This window comes from Myodes glareolus, chromosome 24, assembly GCF_982192425.1.
Source record: "Myodes glareolus chromosome 24, mMyoGla1.1, whole genome shotgun sequence".
In the NCBI taxonomy this organism is placed as follows: domain Eukaryota; kingdom Metazoa; phylum Chordata; class Mammalia; order Rodentia; family Cricetidae; genus Myodes; species Myodes glareolus.
This window is the reverse complement of record NC_142049.1, coordinates 18,565,885-18,588,162: the sequence shown is the minus strand read 5'-3', so window position 1 is coordinate 18,588,162 and position 22,278 is coordinate 18,565,885. Positions and strand designations below refer to the sequence as shown.

Genomic DNA, 22,278 nt, shown 5'->3' with positions numbered 1-22,278 from the left:
GCCAACGTGTGGACAACTGTAGCCACATAAAGCCTGAGACAGCTTGGGAAGTAATTCTAGAACAAAATAACAGCATTATGCATGGTTTGTTGGTAGCAGCAATTTCTCGGGTCTGCTCTGTTTGCTAGAGGCAAGCAAATGCTCTCATCTAAGAGACGCTTCCTGACTCAGCTTTAGCTGCAAAACCTTGCAGCTCTTTTAAGAGGTCCTGCCGCGAAGCACTTAAACGGTGTTGATGAAAAGCTGAACGCATGCTTTTCGGTTTTAAGCTGTAGCAGGAAAAAAGCTGTGCTGTTTTAAAATGTCGGCTTTCTGGACTGTCCTGCCAAGGCAATCTCTGACACTTTCAGGCAGGCAGTCCTACTGAGTGTGGTCTGTGAACGAAATGTTGCAGTTTGCTTGCTAGCAAGGACCTTGAAACACCATAGAGTTGTGGCAGTGAACACAGCTCTGGCTGGTATCTCAGTCGTGAGGCTGGAAAGTTAAAAAATGAGCTGGATCTAGCCGTCAAAGCCACGGCTCTCCATATTGCTTAGTAAATTAAAGGCTTATGTAGTCAGAAAAAGAGAGATTCAAAGAGAAAGAAAACCTCTAACTGGTTTACACTGTGTTAAAAATATATGCAGGCTTAAGGTTAAAGTCATTAAAAATAAAAAAGAAAGAAAGGGAGAAATAGGGTGTGGTGGTACACACCTTTAATCCCAATGCCTGGGAGGCAGAGACATATTGACCTCTGTGACTTCAAGGGGCAGAGGTAGATTGACCTCTGTGACCTCAAGGTGTGGTGGTACACACCTTTAATCCCAACACTGGGGAGGCAGAGACAGGAGGATCTCTGTGAGTTCAAGGACAGCCTGGTCTACAGAGTTATTCCAGGACAAAGATATACAGAGAACCTGTCTCAAAAAGTAAAAGTAAAAATAAAAGAAATAGAGGTTGAAATAAAGCTGCATAAAGATGGAAAATAAACAGAGAATCTTGATACTGTATGCTATTATTTTCTCTTTGAATTGTTTGAATGCTGAGGAAGGAGCAACAGCTGCTAAAAGACTTTTGTTTATAAATACTGCTGAACTAACCCAAGATAGGCATTTTGAAAATACCTTGGCTTCAAAACTGAAGTCAAAAGGTATGTTACTTTGGAGAAGAGATTTTGCTTTTGTTTCCACAGAAAATGAGAGGCTATGGATTCATTCTGAGTTAAGAAAAATCAGCTTTGATCAAGGGAGGCCACCTGAGAAATCTCCGGTAGGAACAGATGGCCCAGATGTCTGAGTTCTACATACAGAACGGATTCAAGGCGCTGCCTGAGATGATCAGGTCTCACAGGATACTTCAGTCAGGACTTGATTATAACTCTAAATTTTCTTTAGGTCCCCATAAGATCATCAGCGCCCCCAACCAGCAGGAAGTAGCCTGAAATACTACGCCCACATTCCCAACAAATGGACTATGGGTACTTTCCTTTGTTTAAAAAAAAAAAAGAGGGAAATGATGCAGGAGAATTGTCTGTATTCTGTCAATCATATTTTAATAAAACGCTGATTGGCCAGGCAGGCAGTATAGGTGGGAAAACCAGACAGGAAGTAGAGGTGATGCAATGAGAACAGGAGTATCCTGGAAAGCAGGAAGGCACTCCTGCGCAGACCACCGAAGAGGCAGCATGTAACTTGCCCAGCTGAGAAAGGTACGGAGCCATGTAAGGCTAACGTAGATTAGAATAATGGGTTAAGATAAGTTATAAGAGCTAATAAGTAGCCTGACCTAATGGGCCAATCAGTTTATAATCTTATGGAGTCCTGTATGTGATTTTCTTTGTTGCTTGCCGGCTGTTGGGGTACTGGGAGGGACAGAAACCCCAACAAGCCGGCCCCTCATGTTACACTGGAATTCCAGGTCAGTGCTACCTCAAATGGCTTTGTCTTAAGATATTTGCAATTCAGAATGGGTATTGAGAAGTTGTGCCCCTGCGTGCCTAGGAGCATCTGGAGTTTAATGTCTTGCTCACACACAAACTATGCTCTGTCTTATCCGGTCTTCCATTTGTTTTACAGGTGTTTGTCTTGGCTCCCCAGCAGGCTGCAAGCGCCTTAAAAACGGGCTGTGTTTTCCACGCCCTTGTTTATATATACATATTAACTGCTGGACGGAAAAAAAAAAACCCACTCACCAACAGATTGTAAACCCACACCCAATTTTGAGGAAACCTAATCTTGGTCTGTGTCTGCTAGTGTCCCCCAGCAGTACAGAACTGCCCTCCATCAACATGAGAACAGAGTCAAGAGAAAGGCTTACAAAAGGATGAGAATCCAGACAGGACAGAGAGCAGAGAACTCACATCCCTGGGTGGTCTTGGAGCACATGAGACTCTTCCGAGGGCCACGGACTGGGCTAGGCAGCAAGCTCCATTGCTTGACAAATGGTGTCAAATTCCAGAGCACTCGTGAATTTCCCAGACCCATGGGGAGGAGGAGACCAGTTGGAAAGGATGCAACCAGAGACACAGTGTGTTTCTGCATCACACATTCTGGCAAGCGCCTCTCTGTGCCAGACTCTCCGCAAACCTGACCGAGACCCGTGCTTCTCTGTCACTCTTTTACCTCCTGTTGAAAGCTCTCAAGCTGGCTCCTGTGCCACTTCCCAGACAGACACTGGGACAGCCAGTAGACAAGTGTCCTTCTACTCATTACACATAACACACCAGGGCAGACACGAAGGTCAAGGACAAAATTCGAAACATTTCTGTAAGCCTTGCTCCAGACACTCAAGTTCATTCCAAGAATGTACAGTATCAATAATCATTAGCCCTTTGTGGGGCAATATTCTAGGTACTTATTTTCAAAACACAGATCAGCTGTCTGTGCCTGTTTTTGTAAAATCTCTGTCCTGGGAAACAGCCATTCGTGTAGTGCATGGGATATCTGTGCTGCTTTCCCATTGAACGGGCAGGGTTGAGAGACACAGCAGTGCACAGCCTTCGGCGCTTAAATATCTAGTCTCTGGTCCCTTAAAGGAAAAAAAACTGGCAGGCTTCATAGTAAATAAAAGCTCAGTGGATCATGTATGATGTGCCTAAATATATCAGTGTTGTCAGCATCAGGAATAAATACAGTTGTTAAAAACAGTTGTTGCTCCTTGTTGAGCATTTACTTAGTCATCAACATTGTGAGGAAACATTATTATCCCCTCCTTCAGAGTGGAAAACTAAAGCCCACCTTAAGTTCCGCCCCAGGTCATGGAGGTGATCAGTGAAGGACTGGGGATTTGTATCCAGGCTCTCCCTCTGACTCATGGCAGATGGTGCCCTGCACTACCCTGTCTGTATCTATCAGATGGTTCACCTTCTATGGGCAGAGACAACCTACAGATAGATTGACTGGAGATACAAAGACCCAAAAGTCAAAGAAACATAAATTGCCTTCACAATGGGGTTTCCACCAGGCTATTTGGTACTAAAGATGGGGTTGTTCTGAGGTCCTAATGAGCGTCCTCCTCTGTGGTTATGTCTCTCATTTCCACCTCTATTGTCACCTGTCATTCTGGGATGTCATGCAAACTCCACAATGCCTTCAGAACATGCTGGATGCATTAAAAGAGGCCCCTCCATTCTCCTGACCCTATAGTGTGGTTCCAGACCAGTGAGTCTATGTGACACTTGGCTGGCGAATATGTCAAGACCTGTCCAGCACTAATCTGGAGCGAGAAGGCCTTCTGTTGATTCGGGCTGGCAGAGGGTAAATCGGTAGGAGCAAAGCTCTTTCCTTACTTCCCAGCAATCCATCCCCATTTGCAAACCTGCCTGGAGCCTCAGGGGCACGCAGTCCTGTGGCTAAACATCCTTCTGCAACTGCAGTTACCTTCCTGCTTGCATTCCTGGGAGACTAAGCTCAGATGTCATAGCGAGAATTTAAGAATGTATCCCAACTTCGTCCACCAGTTCCAGGTGCTAATTCTGTGGCCATTCCAACCTTTTCTCCTCTGTTCCTCATGTGATGTCTAGTACTTTCGACATGAGGCTTCCCTGACCCATCAGACAGCTCTTTTCATCCTCTTCTTCTCCTAAGATGTGGCCAAACGCCTACTTAGGCAAAGAGCATTCACTGAATGCTGAGTGACCTAAAGCTCCCCATTCAGTCAGAGCCTCTCAGACAGAAGTTCCCAGGCATAGCCCCTTACACATTGCTGTTCTTGACTTCTAAAACCAAAATCAGGTTTGTTCTATTAGAACCTTCGCCGACTCTAGACCAAGGGTCTTAACAGAATCTGAGACCAGTTTAACACCACCTTCTCAATGGTTCTCCACCTCACATGACCACCATCAGCCCTGCCCTGGTTGCCCGTGCGCCCCAAGATTTACCTTCACTGCCACGAGCATCTTGTCTTTGGTGGGGCTTAAATTGTAACACTCAGCCAGGAAGACCTTTCCAAAGGCTCCCTCGCCCAGTTCTCTCTTCAACACGATGTCTCTCCTCTTGATGTGCTGGACATCTGTAGGAGCATGACAAAGGGGACAGTCAGGTTCTGTCATCCATCAGAACAACATGAATCCAGGGCGCTTCTGAGCTCACAGTGAGAAAAGGCAAATGTCCACATCCCAGTTTGGGCACAGAGACTGTCATTTCGTCATGGGTGACATCTGTGCCAGACCGGCTGCCGAGTACTCTACACCTCAGCTTTCTGAGATGAAGACCAGTGCTGATGGTAGCTTGCAATCCAGACAGACCAGGAATCAGTGATGTTACTGAATGTAGGGCTGCTTCCGTCTCCCGTGGTACTGCACGTGAACTGGGGCACCTTGGCAAGATGCAGATTCTGATTCAGGGGGCCTGAGACTCTGCATCCCTAGCAAGACCCCAGGGGATATCAATGAGTTATTGGCAACTCTTTAAACACTAAGGTTGCCAGGATGGGGTTGAGAATCAGGCTTGAATCCTGACTCTATGCCCCTCCTGGCTTCTCTCTCTCTCTCTCTCTCTCTCTATCTCTCTCTCTCTCTCTCTCTTTAGTTTGGGAAAGTTATTTAATTCTAGAGCCTCAATATCCTCATTTGTAAAATGTGTTGACAGCAGCACCTATCTCACGAAAGCCTTTTGATGAAGTAGATCATCCAGGCTAAGAGGCTGACTTAGTGCCTGAAAGAAACGTAGAAACATGTGTTCAGCACACACATACACACACACACACACACATACACACAAAAACAGACACACCCACACATACGAACTCATGCACATACACATAGCCACATATACATACAGGTACATGCGCATATGCACACGCACATATACATATATACACACACACACATGTACACATGCGTACCAACACACACATACACACACACACACACACACACACACATACACACACACACACACAGCCCAACAGCACCTTGTTCACGATAGAAAACACTCACAGGTAGCTAAAATTATTTCAGGAAAATCTCTAGTTGTCCAGTACAGCTCCTCCGAGAGAAAGCAAACCGATGAGATCACAAACGGCAAATTCAAAGACAAGCCTTAGAACTGAGGTCTGTGCAAAGAGTTGCCAGTGCCTCTGCTAATTTAGCAACCTAATTAAAGTGTGTCGGCCAGGAGGGAGCAGAGCCGCGACCTCAGCCCTCCCACCTCTTTGGAAAGAATGCTACCAAGGAATTGTCGAAGCAGGGGGCTGGCGATGAAAGGGAGTGAGGGGGGATTACTCACCGACCTTCACATGAATTGCTCAATAGGCAAAAGCCCATTAAATGCCTGTATCGATAGTAGGAAGCATGTCGCCGAGCCAGCAAAGAAGATCCTCTCAAGTGACCTTGCTGAACAGTGAAAGCTGAAGGTGGTGAAGGTGGAAGAGCCGTGGCAGACTGTTTCCACAGTGAGGAACCACGTGGTGACAGTGACAGAGGGGGCATGACTCGGAGGCTGGGCCTACTGACTTGGGAGGCTTGGGTACTGCTTGTTCCTCTCCGAGTTCAAATCCCACAGAGTCTAGCATGACCTACCCCATTTCTTTCTCCCTTACAGGCAGTCTTCAGCAACAGGTAGATGACAACAGTCTCCTTGGCTGGAGAAATGGCTCAGATTCTCCAAGTTCTTCCCTGCTCTGCATCCCTATCTCTGTCTGGTAGCCTTTGAAGAGTGGTATATTTTTGACCTGGCAGGGGGTAAGGCTAAAAAGTATGACTGGCAAAAAATTAGTTTCTGTTGGGAAGTCATCTTCTTGCCATGGCCTAGTCATTCCCAGGTGTCTAGCGATGACACATGGAACCACGCAGGCAGAGTGACCTGGCAAGGCCAGGGAGTGAAGATGTGGCCTGGTAAGACAGCTCTCCAGCCCGGGGCCAGGTCTCCCATTCCTCATCTATAAAATGGGTATATCCCTGCACTTGGGTATATTGATAAGTCTATCAATACTTTTATTGTGGAATTCTGTCCTCCGTGGACCACATGACCATTATGATCTTGAAGTCACAGTGACTCTAACTCACACCACCAGCCAATGGGGCTAGGGAGATGTCTCGGTGAATAAAGCACGTGCTGTGTAAGGGCAAGAACCTGAATTCGGATCCCCAGGCCAGGCCGGCTGTAGTAGCTGTGTGTGTAATCTTAAGATTTCATGATGAGACTGGAGGCAGAGAGAGAATACCTGTAAGCCTGTGGGCAAATCACCTGCTGTATACAGTAGCAAAAGAAAAGAGGAGGCCTATTCTCAAGCAAAGAAGGCAGAGACCAACACAAAGGCTGTCGTCTGACCTCTACACACACCGTGGCATGAGCATGCATCCCACATACACACTCATAATATGTGCACATGTATATGTGTACACACACACACACACACACACACACACACAGAGAGAGAGAGAGAGAGAGAGAGAGAGAGAGAGAGAGAGAGAGAGAGAGCAGTCTTATTATTGTGCCCTTATAGAGGGGCTGGGGACATCATCAGACTCTCTGCTGAGATGTCAGCCATTCTCTCCTCCCTGTTTCCACTCCAGCCACATGGCATCCTTCCAACTGCATGTTGTCTTGGAAGGTGCTAACATGTATAGCATGCAGTAGGCTGAGAGAGGACTCCGCTGACACAGTTTTGGACTCTTGCTGAGGTAGGAGGTTTCGGTGATGCAGCTATTTTTGGTCATTCATAATCCTGTAACTCTAATAAACATTTGCTTGCCAAGCTGGCCTCGGTCTGCTCTCTACCTTAGGTGAACAGATTTTTGTTGGTCCAGCTCTCCCTAGAAAAATATACTACCAATGTATTCCAAATTGTAAATATGGTAAATATCATTTTTGTCATGGATGATATTTTATTTTAAAAGAAGGTGAAATGAAAGCCTAGCCAAGTCTCCCCCAGATGCTGAGATCAGCGTGACATCCAGATGCAGCAAAGATGTGCCAGAGTAGCCAATTGCTTGAGGAAAAGCTGCGTTTGCAGTCAGATCCCCTTCTAACCTCCTCCTCACTTACCAATGGGCAGTCCCCTCAGAATCATGCAGAGAGTGTTTTGAGACCAGAGCGCCGGGCTTCTACCCCACAGATTACCATCCAGGGCATCCATCTTGAGGCTTGAGGACAGGCATCCCTAAGTTCCCAGATGATGCTGACATTGCTGATCCGGGAATCACACTTTGAGGGCCACTGAAACTTGATGGGTTTTGGGCAGTGAGGGGTTAACTGAGAGAGCCGCAACCTGGCAGCCTGCATCATGTCTCCCAACAGGTACATCACACTTCATTTCCAGAAGACAATGAGAAGGTCATGGGGCTTGGATCTACTTCCAAGCCCCTCTAGCCCTTGCAAGCTCTATGGCTTAGGTTGAGTCAAGTGTTTGAAGAGACTGAGCTGCCTATCTGTGCTCTGGAGAAGAAGCCTCTCTGGCTTTCTTGTCTTCAGAAACCCCTCCACAAAGGCAGGGCAACATTATAAAATGTCACTGGTCCCTAAGTCCAGCTCTGAGCTGGGTTGCCTCAGAACTTCCCACTCTCAGCAATACTGGGTACAAAATGAGAACTGGGGAGCTTTAGAAAGAGTCGGCCTGCCCCTTCAGCTGCTATGCCTGGGTCGTGTCTGAAAGCCCTTATTTCCCGTCTCCCTCCCTAGGCAGTAGGAATCCAGGGTTTTGAAAGACTCAGAGGCTCCATGTGGGAGTATCATACAGGTCTTTCCAGAGACCTGTCAGGTTGGGAGCCTGGTATCTTTTGCAGACTTTCTGCTGCTGGTGGTGAGCATAGCAGCTGTGGGCTTTGAGCCAGGCAGGGGGCAGGTGAGCATGTTGTGAGAAACCCACCCTCCTACTCGCCACAGGAACATGAACAGGGTAGGCTAGAGCCTACCATGAGCCAAAGCATTTTGCTCCAACATGCAAATGAATTGTTTTAGGGACAGGGGCATGTCCAGTGACTCAGAATAAAGGCTCCTTGTTTGATTCTCTTGTCTTTACAGTAAAGGGAGTTTAAGATCAAAACATGTGTTTATCCCTGGTCAAGTGGTAAGAGCTAGGATGGGGAGAAAGAGCCAGAAATGAAAGTAGATTTCATTCTACCCCAAATCCTTTTCCAATAAAGAATGAATTTCTGGCTGTGGGGACAAGAAGCCCCACAAGGTGAATGGAAAACTTTGGCAGAGAAACACTGACGAGAAGCCAAATGCATGGCATCAATCCCTTGCATGCGGATGCTCCCATGTACCAAGGAGGCTGAACTCCAAAAATGCAGTCTCAGCCGTTCTTCCCCCAAAATCACAAGCGAAGAAGGATAAAGCAAAGGGGAATGTGAATGTGGCCGGTCCTACAAAATGTTCAGGGCTCATTCTCATAAGGACCCCAGAGTCACTGCGCTCCTTTCACAGATAAAATGAAGGTTTGTGACACCCTCCAGAATTCAGAGATAAATCGCGGCCAAGAAAAGCCTTTCCTTTCGGGGATTCCTGAGCTTCTGTTCTTTCCTCTCCATCCTTACTCGGTCCTCAGTCTATAGTCATCGAAATGGTCCTGTCCAAAGGTTAACCCTCAATTATCCACCTTAGTCTCCCATACTGCTCCATTTTTTACAACATTGTTCCAATGACAGGATCAGGAGCCTCCCGCTGGATGCCGTTCAGAATCCACCAAGTTCTTGGAAGTGTAGGGATGAGGGAGAGTGTGGGACTGAGGGGCGCTGAGGACAGGCTTGGAGTGAACTGCTTCATCTTTCACATCCACATGATTGGGCCCATTCTCTGCTTGTCTCTAGTTCCCATCACGCTGTGGCTGATGAAGCCATCTGACCCACAAGTCAAAAGGGGATGGCTTCTCCTAAGAAAAGAAGGTATCAATCAGTCTACTTACTGCCTGGCTGTCTGACTGTCTGGACTGGCAGAATCTGGGTCATGAAGTTCAGGCTTTGGGAGACTGGAAGGGGCGGAGGGGAGAGGGGAAATGCAGAGATGGTATGTGAAGGTAAAGTCCTATTTCCATTAAGAAAAGGGCTGGTAAGAGAGTAGGGGCTGGGATATGATGGAGAGGGCTCTCAGGAAGTGTAAAAGATGAGTAGGACCTTCTTCCAAAGCTCATCTCGAACTCCTCTTCACCAGAGATCCCCTGATTGGGATCCCACCAAAAGAGTCCTCTGAATCCTACGTGGCGAGTGATTTATCTGATGCCAACATGGAGCACGCATTTCCGTTGCTGCTTCCAGAATCCTCCCTCTGCAGGAAGGACCCGAGTCGCCCTCCCATGGGTGAGAACTCACCTCAGGGGGAGTCTTCTAGAACTACAGCAAACTTGGCCATAAGCACTGAGGTCCCTGAGAGGCTAGTTGGTAGGCTGTCTTTGTGGGTGGTCTGTTTGCCTAGGCTGCCTCACCCGAGACTGGGGGCTGACAATATTGAGAGAGACTTCTCTGAAACCCCTGTGGTGACACACGCAGCTACTGACTCTGGATGATCTGGTGTGGCTGAATTCCCACACACTGATAAGTGACAATGTCACATCCCTGTTCGCAAAGAAAGGGGAGCCAGAAATGGCGTAGCCTCACAGCCCAGGGATGAACAAAGATCAGATCCCGCTACAATTATCACACTACTCTATAAACGAATTTTATTTTGTTGGGGAGGTTTTGGGGGGAACACTTTCTCTATAGAATCCTGGCACTACGATTTCCTAGTTGTGGTCTCCCTCCAAGCCTCCAGCTGCTGGTCTGTAGATCAGCCACATGCATGGTAACTTCACAGAACAATTAAGAAAACCGACTTAAACTCTCAGAAAATTTGCCTGGGGAGATGGCTCAGTCATGAAAGTGCTTCCGTCACAAACATGGAGGCCTGAGCTCCGTCCCCGGAACCTACTCGAAGAAAGCTGGCTGTGGCGGTACACGTGTGTGCTCCCAGTGTTGGGGAGGGTGAGGCAGGCGGATCCATCTAGCCAACCTAGCCTGACCAGGAAGCCCCAGGCCAATGAGAAACCCTGTCTCAGAAAGTGACTGGCACCTGAAGAGTGATGCCCAATGTTGACCTCCAGCCTCCACATACATACACACTTATAAAGTTTCCTTCGATAATAGAATTAGTAGGCAATATATAAACTATGATCGGCATTTAACACGTGTGTGGTTCTGTCTCTTTCTGTAAGTCCTGCATCTTCTAAAAGCCCTTGCCTATGTGCAAATAAAGCAGAGGCTTGGAAAAATATTGAAGGAAGGATGATAATTATCATCCTCTGGGAAGCAAATGGCTTGAGGTTGCTCAGAGGTGGCAGGCATTGACTCAGGGTCCCCGCCAGTCTGCCCCAGCCTGCCACCACAACATTTAGCCCTCTCTCCATCAGAGTCAAAAATAGTTTGCGGGAGGAGGTTGGCCAGACAATGGAATAAAGACATCAAGAGGCAGAGGCAGCTGCCTCCTCAAGAGGGGCGTTTATCAGTGGAGATATACCAGATCCCCAGGATCAGGGACTCCAAATTACAGCGTGTGTTGCGTGTGCTGTGTGTATGGCATGTGCTGAATGCGGCGTGTGGCGCTGTAAACTCAGAGCCCTGAAACAAGCATGATCCTTAATTCACACACAGAATACCTTCAGCTCATTATTGTTCTCAGGGGCATATGCATGATCCATCCCTGAAACCTGAAGCAGAAGGGACTCAGAAACAGTCCCCAGCCCCAGCGAAGCCCCAAGGGTTGGTCCCTTGCAACTCTCAGTTATCAATTGGTTCCTGGCATTATTGCTAAGTCCTCTTGGCTCTTTCTCTCATGGCCCCTATTCTACACTGCGTTTGCTGCTTTTAACTTGGTGGTATCCCTTATTCCCTTACTGATAATAAACATAGCTTCCATCAGTTGAGTGCCTATCCATGCAAGACTGAGGAAGCACTTGCCTGTACTTCCCATCCATCTTTATAGGGCTCTAAAGTGAAATAAAGCCTGTTGCTCTTCTGGTACTCCAGAAGAGGGAGCTGAGGCTTGCCCAAGACCCCTCAGCTACCAGAGGTGGTCTGTCGGACTGCAAAATCTGGTACAGTGATGCCCCCTGTCCACGAAGGATAAATTGCAGGAACTCAATTTATTGTGGAAATGTGAAACTAGCTTTTTCCTGTACATGCACAGCAATGGTAAAGTCTAATCTAGAATATGTAGAGTATCTATTTAACAATATATGATATGCATGATATATAATTATACTAACATAGGTGATAGTCAAGACAAATATTAATAGTTTTAGACTGCCATTGACGATGTATGGCTGAAACCATAGGCAACAAAGCTGTGGAAAAGGGGGGAGAACGAGTGAGCAGACAGCGGCCATTCTTCAGCCACCTCAGGCCCCTTCGTCTCTACAGAGAAATGCCCTGTGCTCCGAGCTGGAATCACTACACAGAGAAGAACAATGGCATCCATAAAGACAGACGCCATATCTCTGCCCGCTAGGTGCCCACCACCTGAGCTCATATCTCAAGAGAACTGCACTGAAAGGTCCAGAATTTAGGCCCCCACTGAGGATCAGAGGATGGCCAGACCCTAGGGTTGCTGTGTGCTTGAAGGACCGGGGAGATTCTCGACCGCATAGAGTGGGCAAGGGACTAGGGAGGGATAGGAAGGGAGAATCTCTGAGAAGTGTGTGATTTCTTTGCCCTAAGCAGACCACCTTGGGTCTTAGGCTGCCGAAAAGGCCCCAAAGAAAACATGAATTCAATACCACACATTTAATTACACATGAAATGGGAAGCTTTAAGCAAGAAGGAATAACGTTCGCAGAACTTCAACTGTGGGTTGTAGAAGTGGCAGAAGAAAGAGGGCCAGCTCCAAATTGTGGACGGTCAGCCCTCTACCAGGAGGGCAGGACCCCTGCCTTTACCATAGCAGGCACTTCTATTACCAGCCCAGGTCTGCCCCCACCTTTCTTCTGGTCCTCTGGCTGTGTCTCTCTGGGGGCTTGTAGACATTCCTTGTGGTCTTATATATGAGTATCTCCTTGGTTAATGGCAGACTTTATGATATGGTCTGCAGCTACCCCAACTACCTCCTCATGGACAGACACGAGGACATACCATGGTAAAACTGTTCAAATAACCATTTTTATAAGGTAGTCCCTGGATGGTTTCTACTCTCTGAGTAAGATCTCTTGAAGGAATGACAAGAACCTCAGTAGAACATACTTCTAAGGTTGGAAAGCTAAGAGGAGACCTCTGCAGGATCTTTAAAATGACCAAGCAAATGAGCTGACAGTTCTATGGGAACGGAGATGGTTCCACTGAACACCAACACTATCCATTGAGTTGCTGCCCCAAGGTAACGTTGATTCCGTATTGTTGATCTAAGAACTCGAACCCTCTTGTCGTCAGTCTCCAGCCCATCCTAGCCTCTCCTCTCCAGAGGCCTGGGCTTCCTTCACAGCTTCAAAGCATCCCTAAAGCATGCAAGTCCAAAGGCCACTGTCATGCATTACTGGAGACCATCAGTTAAGCCCAGCACAGTGCCCAATATACACAAGGAACTCGCTAAATGTTTGATGAGTAGATGAATAAATTAAAGTCCCATCTGAAGCATGACTGTAAGCAGGGAGAACCCTACAAAGAGAAACGGAGAAGAAAAGTTGGGGAAGTAGTTCAAAGGAATGAATGAGGATGGGAAGGGATCCAACCAGTCCCAAAGAGCAGACTTATTTATGTCCTGAGGCCAAGGCTTGCCTGAAGACTAAAGATTCTGTTGTACCAGGACAGATGTGAGAATCCCTTCTGAACCCTTCATCTCTGACACCTCAGACTTCCAAACAATGAGCCTCTGTGGGCTGGTCTGCTGGGGAACAGGGAGCATGGGTTATGTCCCGGGGGCACGAGTATCCCCTGAAACCAGCGGCAGGAATATAGGACACAGAGACAATGTGTTCCCACCAAGATGAATAAATACATAAGACACCCTGCTGCTTCTGGACTCAGCGAAGAGAGAGGAGCAGAGGAGGACTATCTGTTCTGGGGAAATTTCCAGCTCACGTCTCCTGACGCCAGTTCAGCAAGGGGAGCTGAAGTTCAGATGTGCCCGTTCCTAGGTGCTGGCCTCTGAGCTCCACCTGTGTGACTACAGACATCCACGGACACTGTGGCTTCTGCCTAACCACCCATACCTGCCCTCTCATACCCACGCCATGGCCTGCTTGGTATGTTGGCCCTTCTTGGGGGCAAGAATGCTTCTGGCTCTCATTAAGCCCTGGCTGCTGGAGCCAAGAGCAGAGAGCAAAGGAAGTCCCCAAGGAAAGCCATCTGGAATTGGGAAGCTAGGTGCTGAAAGATGAATCTCAGACTCTAGCTAGGAATCTGTCCCTCCGACAACTTGCCCAGCTCCTGACATCCTCCCTCTCCTAGCCTGGCTAGCTCCTTCCCCATGAGATGACGATAAACCCTCATTCAAGGGCTATGTGCTACACTGTCACCTCCCCAGAGACTCCTCTGCTCCGGCAGCTGCCCAGAGATGCTACCTCAGTCTCACCCACTCCCCTTTAAGGGAGCAATCTCCACCCTAAATGTCTTTCTTGTGAGATCTTGTTCCCACAAGCAATCACGGGCCAAAATTATTTGCTAGTCATTTCTTCTTGCTCTAGAGTTTTGGGTCATGATCTAGACTTCTGGGCACCTGGAGTCTTGATTTTCAAACAAGAAGTCGTTGGCTCAGGACAAACTGACAAAGGCAGACTAGAGGAAGACAAGAATCCATCTGTGGGATCCACCGCTGCCTTTTTTATAGCTATGCACTTCCTTGGATCTGGGAGCAAATGGAATCCCTTCACGGGAAGGAGAGGAAATAGTGTTAAGAGACTTATCTAAATATGTAGCGATGTATCCCAATACAAAATACCACACACAGAAACGAAGAAGAGACGGGAATGACATCATGTTAGAGGAAGGGAAGTGGCAAAGAACACGTCTTCAGGAAGAGGCAGCATTGGGTAGAACTGCGCCAAACAGGGCAACCACTGTATAGTGCAGTCTTAGCCTGGGTTGTTCATCTCAAGGGACAGCCCATGAGAAGTCAATGAGATTATGTGTGCACGGAGATGCATCTGAAATGCATTGAGTGAGCAAAAGGACCAGTTTATTCTTCCCTCTTCCACCCCACTTAGTCTCAGTGGTCCTCCCTGATGATGGGATGATGCCCTGTCTCAGGCTCAGTTTTCTCTCCTAGAAGACAGAAGTAATAATAACAACACTAATGCTTCCACTACGCAAAGTCGTGGAATCTTTAAAGGAGATAAGAAAAGTAGGAGCAAAGGCAGCCGACAGATCTTAGTCTAAAGCATCAACTACTTTGAGCTAATACTTGTTTTGAATTTAAAATTTAAGATTATTTTGGCATTTTGGAATACAGTCCCCTTTGTAATTCAGGCTGCCATGGAAGCAAAGCTCCTTCTGTTTCCATTTTCCGAGCTCTACAATGACAGGTGAGCGATGCCGTGCCCCAAACAGCATCATTTTTAATACCCAATTTCACACTCTGATAATGTGGACCAGAATCCTTAGACTGTTTCCTTACAGCTCCCTACACAATGCTGGAATAGGCCCACAGATACCAGCACTAGTCATTCCTAGTGACTGGTGGCCCACACACTTCTCCATCTGGGGAGCCCACCCCCACTTCCAGGAGCAATCATCCACCCATTCCCCTAGGGTGACATTTTCCTCCTGACACATTCTCTTGATTGTCTTTGTTCTTGAAGAGATCCCTCTGCCAGCTCCAGAATGTCTATCTCTAATACAAAATGGGGTTACATGGACCTCTGTCTAGTTAGTCTGCCTTCCCTTGTGTAAGATCAGAACAGGGCAGCTGGGGAAAGGAGCTCCAAATACCCCCGCTGTGGAACTAGAGGAGCAATGACATCACTCAAGACGAGCCTCAATTCTGATGTGATTCCATTGAGTTCTTTGGGAGGGACGGGAATCTGGGCCACTTATGGGCACAGGCCTGGTCTTCATAACATCCATTACCCCTTTCCAGAAGAAAATAGCAAGGCTAAAGAAATCCACCCACGGGAGCTGGAGGGATGGCACAGTGGTTAAGGTCACAGACTGCTCTTGCCAAGGTTCCAAGTTCAGGTCCCGTATCTGGAAGTTCACAACAGTTTTTAACCCCAGATCCAAGAGTATTCAACATCTCTACACTCTGTGAGCAACTGCACTCATGTGCACATACCCATACACACAATTAAAGATAAAATTAAAAAAAATAATAAATCCACCCACTTTTGCTCTTCCCTTAAGCTATGAACTTAATGACAGGGAACACCTTATATACAGCACTAGGAAGCAAAACAGGTCACCCAGTGAGGACCAGGAGACCCCATCTAAGAGACTTTGGTGGCTTTTCTTTGGGAAGAATTTATACTGGTTCTGTTCACAAGAGGGGAGCTCTGAGGCCACTGGAAAGGGGAAAGGGACAAATGGGAAAGGAGGATTTCCATACAAATTAGCATGTCTACCTGGGAATCCCTAATGCTCAGAGTCTTTCTCGAACAAAGAGCCATCTTTACTCTCCTGGAAGAAGGGTTTAAAAGTCTGCAGGCGGCTGCCACCTCTTAGGGCAGAGGCAAGTTGGCTAGAAAGAGTTCTTGCCCTCTGGGTGAGCAGAGCTACAGTCCGGTAGTTTGAGGCATCCAGACCTGAGCTTCCTGTCTTCCCCCAAGTGCATGAAGGGGTAGTGGTCACGTGTCTCACCTGCTAATCCCCACATCCTCTCTCTGCCCCAGAGACTGACAGCGACCTCTCTTTCCAGCTCGGCTCAGCCCCAGCAGAGTCTCCTCTAGTTCATCAGAACAAAGTGCTCTTTGCCTCTGCAGGCTAACCCTTCATTTCCAGCCAGGACTCCTTCAAATAACTTCAAGGTTTGGCCATCCCTTCTATCAGGCCCTGTTGGAAGCCCCAAGGCCGAGATCCAGACTGTACAGGCTGTGAGGGAGCCCAGGGAGTCTACGCTGGGACCTTTCCAAAGAAGATGCTGCTTCTGTTTCCTACCCCACACCACCATCCTACACTTGGGCTAAGCTCCTCTTATTTCCTTACTCCCCCTGCCCCACTACCCTCTCTGAGCTTCCTGATTGAGCCCTCAACCTCTTCATGGTTGCTAGACGTATGACAGGAACAAGGGCAGTGAACAGAGCCTGTGGGTCTGCCTGCACAGACTCTGGGCGTAAGCAGCCTGAACTTGGAGCGGCCAGCAGATTCGTTCCGCACGGCCTCCCGGTCCTGGAACCCTGCTTCTCCCTGTTGAAGCCCACTTACTTGGCCAGGTGTTTTCCCACCACAGCCTCTGAGCTGATTTCCAAAAGTTCCCCTGCACCAGATGTTAAACACGCTGGTCAGTAGAGTTTCTGGACTATCTCCTGAACATCCCCACCCCACCTCCCATAATTCTACCAAACACACACGCCGCCACCACCAAAGGAATGCATGAAATTCGGGCACTCCCACCTGATCTATGAAATCTTTCTCTCTACTCTTACGTTAAATCTATTCAAGTTCACCAAGCTCTCAGCTTGCAACCTCTGTGGCACCGGCTGAGGTCACTAGCAAACACTTTTATGTGAATGATGCCTCGGACCAGAAAACATTCTTTTATAGCTTTCTTGGTACCAAAAGAAATTGAGTGGCATATAGAAATCTATGCTCTGAAAAAAATGGCCATATCGTATATTTTTAAAATCCTTTAGAAAGTTCTAGAAATTAAAGGTTAAGAGGCTACTGGGACTGGCAGTCAGTGGAATGTGGAGAAGCATCCATTGGACACCCCGGACATGTGCTGCTAACAGACGGCTGGCTACCTCTCACTGATGATTCCGGACACGCTTTGACCAATCTCCAAAGAATTAAGGTTGCGTTGCTGAGACATCAGCCTCAGCAACTCTAACAAATCCCTGCTCTCAGACTCTGCAGGTGGCCCCCATGCCCCTTCAAAGTAGCCGTGGGGGTGTTCCTGCTTTCGCTCCTCAGATGCACCGTGGCTACCTTCAACCGTAGACCGGTTCGCTTTCTCTACTCTGCCAAAGGACAAGGTCTTCCTTGCATCCTTGCCCACTTCCATGTGGATTATCAGTCCATGAATGGCTTTGTTTACTGCTTTGCTCCAGTGAGACCCTGTGTATGTGTGTGTGTGTGTGTGTGTGTGTGTGTGTGTGTGTTTATGCTGCTTTCCCTCTACTGTCAATCTTTATTGCCATTAGAGGAAAGATTTGAAGAGTTTCTTAAACTTATACCAGGATTCAGGCAGGACCCAAGGCCTGAACTGTTGTTCTGATCTTCTCATGCCAACACACTAAGGGACCAATCCTCAGCCACGCCATCCTCTGCACAGTCCTCTCAGTCCCACTAACCGGAATGAAAGAACATGTCAGATAAGTCACCTCTTACACCAGCTTGTTACTCTAGAGGACAACCCTTACCCATTTCCCCATGTTCAGCACAGAGAATATAGCAGCTGGCATATCTGGCCACCCCTGAAAATATACCACATGTTAACTCCAATGGATTAACTTTTCCATGTCTGAGTTTACTCCAGGTCCTGATTTAAGCGAAAGGGTTTAGGAAACACAATGAATAAAAGAAGGAAGGATTTAAATATTTGAACTGAAGACCTGTTTTGTTTTATTTTAAAAAAACAAAGTAGCTGCAACAGAGCAAAAGTCACTTGACCGAGGTGCCAAAATGAGGTGGTCTTCCTTACTGCCTAAAAGAAAGTGCTCAACAGGGCAGTGTTTGGGAAACAGAGCTTGTGCCGTTCCTATTGTTACTAACTTAAGATGTATGAAAGGCCGTGTCCTTTGGTGTGCTGTGTGCAGCACTTCAGCTTAACGACTGGTAGAAACATGTGAGCCAATATAATAATGCTATCTCGAAGTAAACGAGCAATCATAGCGAGCTTATGAGATCTGATTTTTTTTCCCTCCTTTTTGAAAGTTCTTTCATTTATCACTCACCATTCTTTGGCTAGAGTGTGGCAGGGAGAAACATGAATTGTCAGACCAGTGTGGCTTTCTATGTTACAGCACTGGTTGGAGCTGGAGAAACAGTAGTTATGTTATGAATGGCAAAGGCCCCAGCTCTAGCCTTAACATGCACAGGTCTGCCACTAACTAGCTTCATGAGTTGGTGGATTTTGCTTCTCTGAGATGACTTGTTTGAGAAGTGCAAAGTACTGCTGATATTTGTAGGGAAATGATTTGTTATTAGCCAGCAACTTAGCACCGTGCAGGCGCTACGTGAATGCTTAGACTACGATGCTCGCCCACCTTTGTACCTGGGCACAGACACAGCACAGGTCCGAAGATCGTAGCTCCTCTGAGAACACATCTGCACCACATGTGCCCACTTGAACCAGGAAGCCACTTTCAGCAGTAAATAATTAGGATTGCCTAGACCCCACCGCTAAACAGAGTCCTTTGTTTGGATGTGCGTTATCAGCTACACACCATAGAGAATCAGAGTTTCCAGGGATGAGGAAGGATTGAGGAGGCTGGCAGGCTACATGCAATGGATGATATGCTTCCAGCAGGTGGAAGCCACATTGGGTGACCTTGGTGAATGCCTTTATGTGGGCATACTGAGTCACAGGCAGGGCCAAATAGCATGATGGCAAATGCGAGGCTCCATGTCTGAGACCCAGTTAAGAAAGGCAGATAGAATGCTGGAACACATCCAAACACACAAAGGGACCCTTGTTCTAAGCATGTCTGATAAGCAATGCTGACGACTCCAGCCAAGTCCCCATAGTGGCCAAACTAGACAAAAGGAAACCAGCCCAAAATAGTTGTCATTTTTGATACCAAAGAACATGAGGGTATCAATCTGGGCTCTGTCATGTGGCCAAGGGACTGCATACTCATTAAATCCATGATTACATGATTAAGTGTGTGCCAGAGACTGACCATTGTGTGGGGGCACAGGGAATTCAACCCTCCTCATCTAGTCTTCCTGTGGGTCTAGAGAAAACAGACCAGTTGCCGGGAACATTCGGTGTGTTTCCCGTTGCTTCAGTCAAATACCTGGTGAGGAGTAACTTAAAGGCGTTTATTGTGATTTCATGGTTTGGAGGGATACAGTCTGTCTGGGTAGACAGGGTGCATCAGAGGACAAGACAGTGGAAGCTGCTTGCGTTCCAGAAGATGGTGAAGCTGACAAACTGTGGCCAGAGCCAGGATTAAGCTATAATCCATAGTCCCAGCCAGTGACCTAACTCTCCCAGTGAGACCCTTCCTCCTAAAGCCTCCACAGGCCCCTAAGACAGCCATCATCAGGGGACCAAGTGGTCAAATACCTAAGCCTAGGGTATCTTTCACACTTAAACTATAGCACCTAGAAATTCCAATACCATGTGATAAATTCCATGATCAACACCCTCAGGGTACCTGTCTGGTACCTTATCCGCCTTTCTTAAGCCCCAAATGCTTTGTGTGCAGAGGTCAGAAAAAGTCTTTGTGACATTTTTATGGGAAACAACCAGATGAAAAGTTTCTGGTTTTGCCATCCTTCAACAGCAGCAATAAAAACTGTCTGGCTGGGAATGTGTCTCAATTGGTACAATTTTTGTTTAACATGCATGAGACCCAGCACCCCATAAACTAGATATGGGGGTACACACCTGTAATCCAAACACTGGGGAGGCATAGGGAATAGTATCAGAAGTTCAAGGTCATGTTTGCCTGCATAGGAAATTTGAGGCTAGCATGGAATACAGGAGATACTGTTTCAAAGATAAATGATCAAGAGACTTATCAAATGTTCATTGTTATTTATGCTGCCATGCTATTCTTTGGCCTCTTTTTTTTCTGTTTGTTTTTAAAGTACAGGGGATAGAAACTAGGGCCTCCTATCACCAAGCTAGACCCTTAGCCTCGTCAGCACCTTTTAATAGAAAAGAGAATCTTCCCAGTTAAGTTCCTACTGGGTCTGAGAGCTCCTGCAGGCTCCACTGGGTAGCAGAGCACATTAATTAGTTTGTGTAAATGCAAAAGCAAGCACAAGGCCGGGTAAGGAAAGTACTGAGCTGCTTTGGGCACTGAAGTGTGGTAACCGGATTTCCCCAGGGAGAAATGAGTGAAGGGAACGCGGGAGACTTGGAAGAGAAAAGGGGAGCAAGGCAATCCGGAAGGTCTGTCGCTGAGGTAGCTGGAGAACTCTGAAGAGGAACAGCTACAATTCACCATTGGGTTAGTATACGCGGCTGCGACAGAAATCATCCATGCGGCACCATGCTAGAGAAGAAGCCTGCGCTGCAGATGAATGGCATTTTGAGCACGGAAGAGATCACAAAAGGCAAGTTTCAAGTAGTGGGATGAAAACTCACAAAACCAGGAGTGTGCATAGGTGTTGAGACAATCTGCACACTGAAGCCCCTTAAGGAAGGCAATCTCTGCAGCTATGTCATGAGCAGCAGGGCTGCCTCAGCCTCCCCAGACTTGAGCATCCTTAGAAGGCTGTGAGCAATGTCGATACAGGGAAGAGCTCTCGGGTTCTCGGCGGCCACCCGGCTTATGCAGTCATTATCCCATTCCCTACCAGACCAATTTAGTATCTAATGGATTTTCCTGTGTAACCTAGGCCAAAGGACTCATGGTCTTTACCCATGAGCCTGACCTTCCCCTGTGTGGCAGGTGAAGGGGGCAGCCTATTTCCTCAGTAACATTAAGTCCACGAGGCTTGCTTGATGGCTCCTTCCACAGAACTCCCACTCTCAGTAACAAACCCATCAAATTTCATCTCAGACGGACCTCCAGGCTGTCCTGATCCTGCTATGGATCAGCTGACCCCATCTTGTCACTTCCTTCCCAACCCAAGGTGTGAGGGTTTCCCTCCTGGCCCACGGTCTCCAAGCTGAATGTCCTTTCTCCCACTCTTTATCTCCCATCTTGGATCATGGTCAGCAAACCAATATTTTTTTTAAAAAAAAAAATTTAAGGTAAGAACCTAATTCCTTCTTCTGAGTTTAGAATAAAAAACTAACGCCATTAAAAACACTGCGTACTGGGTTTGACGAGACCTGGTCCTCCAACCTCATTGCCTACCTCGCTCTGGCTTTTGTGTGTCTCTTCCTTGTCTCTGCCTCCATTTCTTCTTTCCTTCTTCCCTCCCTCCTTCATGGTCTATCTTCCAGTGCTGGGGGTAGATTCTAGAGCCTCGCAAAGCTACACAATCAATCACTTTATCACTGAGCTGTACTCCCCGCCCACCACCCCTCCATTCTATACCCCTATTCTTTCTTCTCTACTCAAATACCCTAACCTTAATGCCACTACAGAGCCAGATAGTAGCCACGTGCTGTCCCTATTACTCGCTGTCTAATCATCCACTCAAAAGAAGTCACTTCTTACTCAGAGCCGTGTCCATCATTAATGTTAGCCCTACTGCTATCAGACAACTATCTTGCTGGCTTATTTATCTACTTGTCTGTCATTTGTCGTCAAGTTTTCTCAATGGACCATGTCCACAAATTGTGGTTTGTTTGTGGTCTCCATGGGTGCCACATCCCAGCACCTCCACCAGCACTTGGGACACAACAGGTACCCACACTGAACCAGCTGAACTAACGAGTGACGGCTTCGTGCGTGGCCTTGTTATCATGACACACCAGCTGGGAAACGTGACGTGAGGGCTGGAGATCCAGCACCAGCCCAGATGGTGGCATCTTCAGCAGATCTAAATTCTGAAACTAAAACAGATGTGCTAGTTAGTAAATCGGGGCAGGGCCCAGCAGGAGAGCAATCACAACCCTGAGTTAACACTGAACTTAAGACCACAGCCTTCAGAGCACAGAGTCTATGAGCAAACACATA

At 47.4% G+C, this 22,278-nt stretch overlaps 1 protein-coding gene across 2 annotated transcripts in view; it reads right to left on the bottom strand.

Annotated features, from left to right (window-relative positions):
• The window catches only part of Ntrk3 (neurotrophic receptor tyrosine kinase 3), a 376,580-nt gene that overhangs the window by 80,281 nt on the left and 274,021 nt on the right, over positions 1-22,278 (bottom strand). For both annotated transcript variants that reach the window (XM_087901410.1, XM_087901411.1), the window contains exon 13: positions 4,358-4,488. In XM_087901410.1, the coding sequence (XP_087757536.1) occupies positions 4,358-4,488 (131 nt within the window). The remainder of the gene's footprint in view (positions 1-4,357; positions 4,489-22,278) is intronic.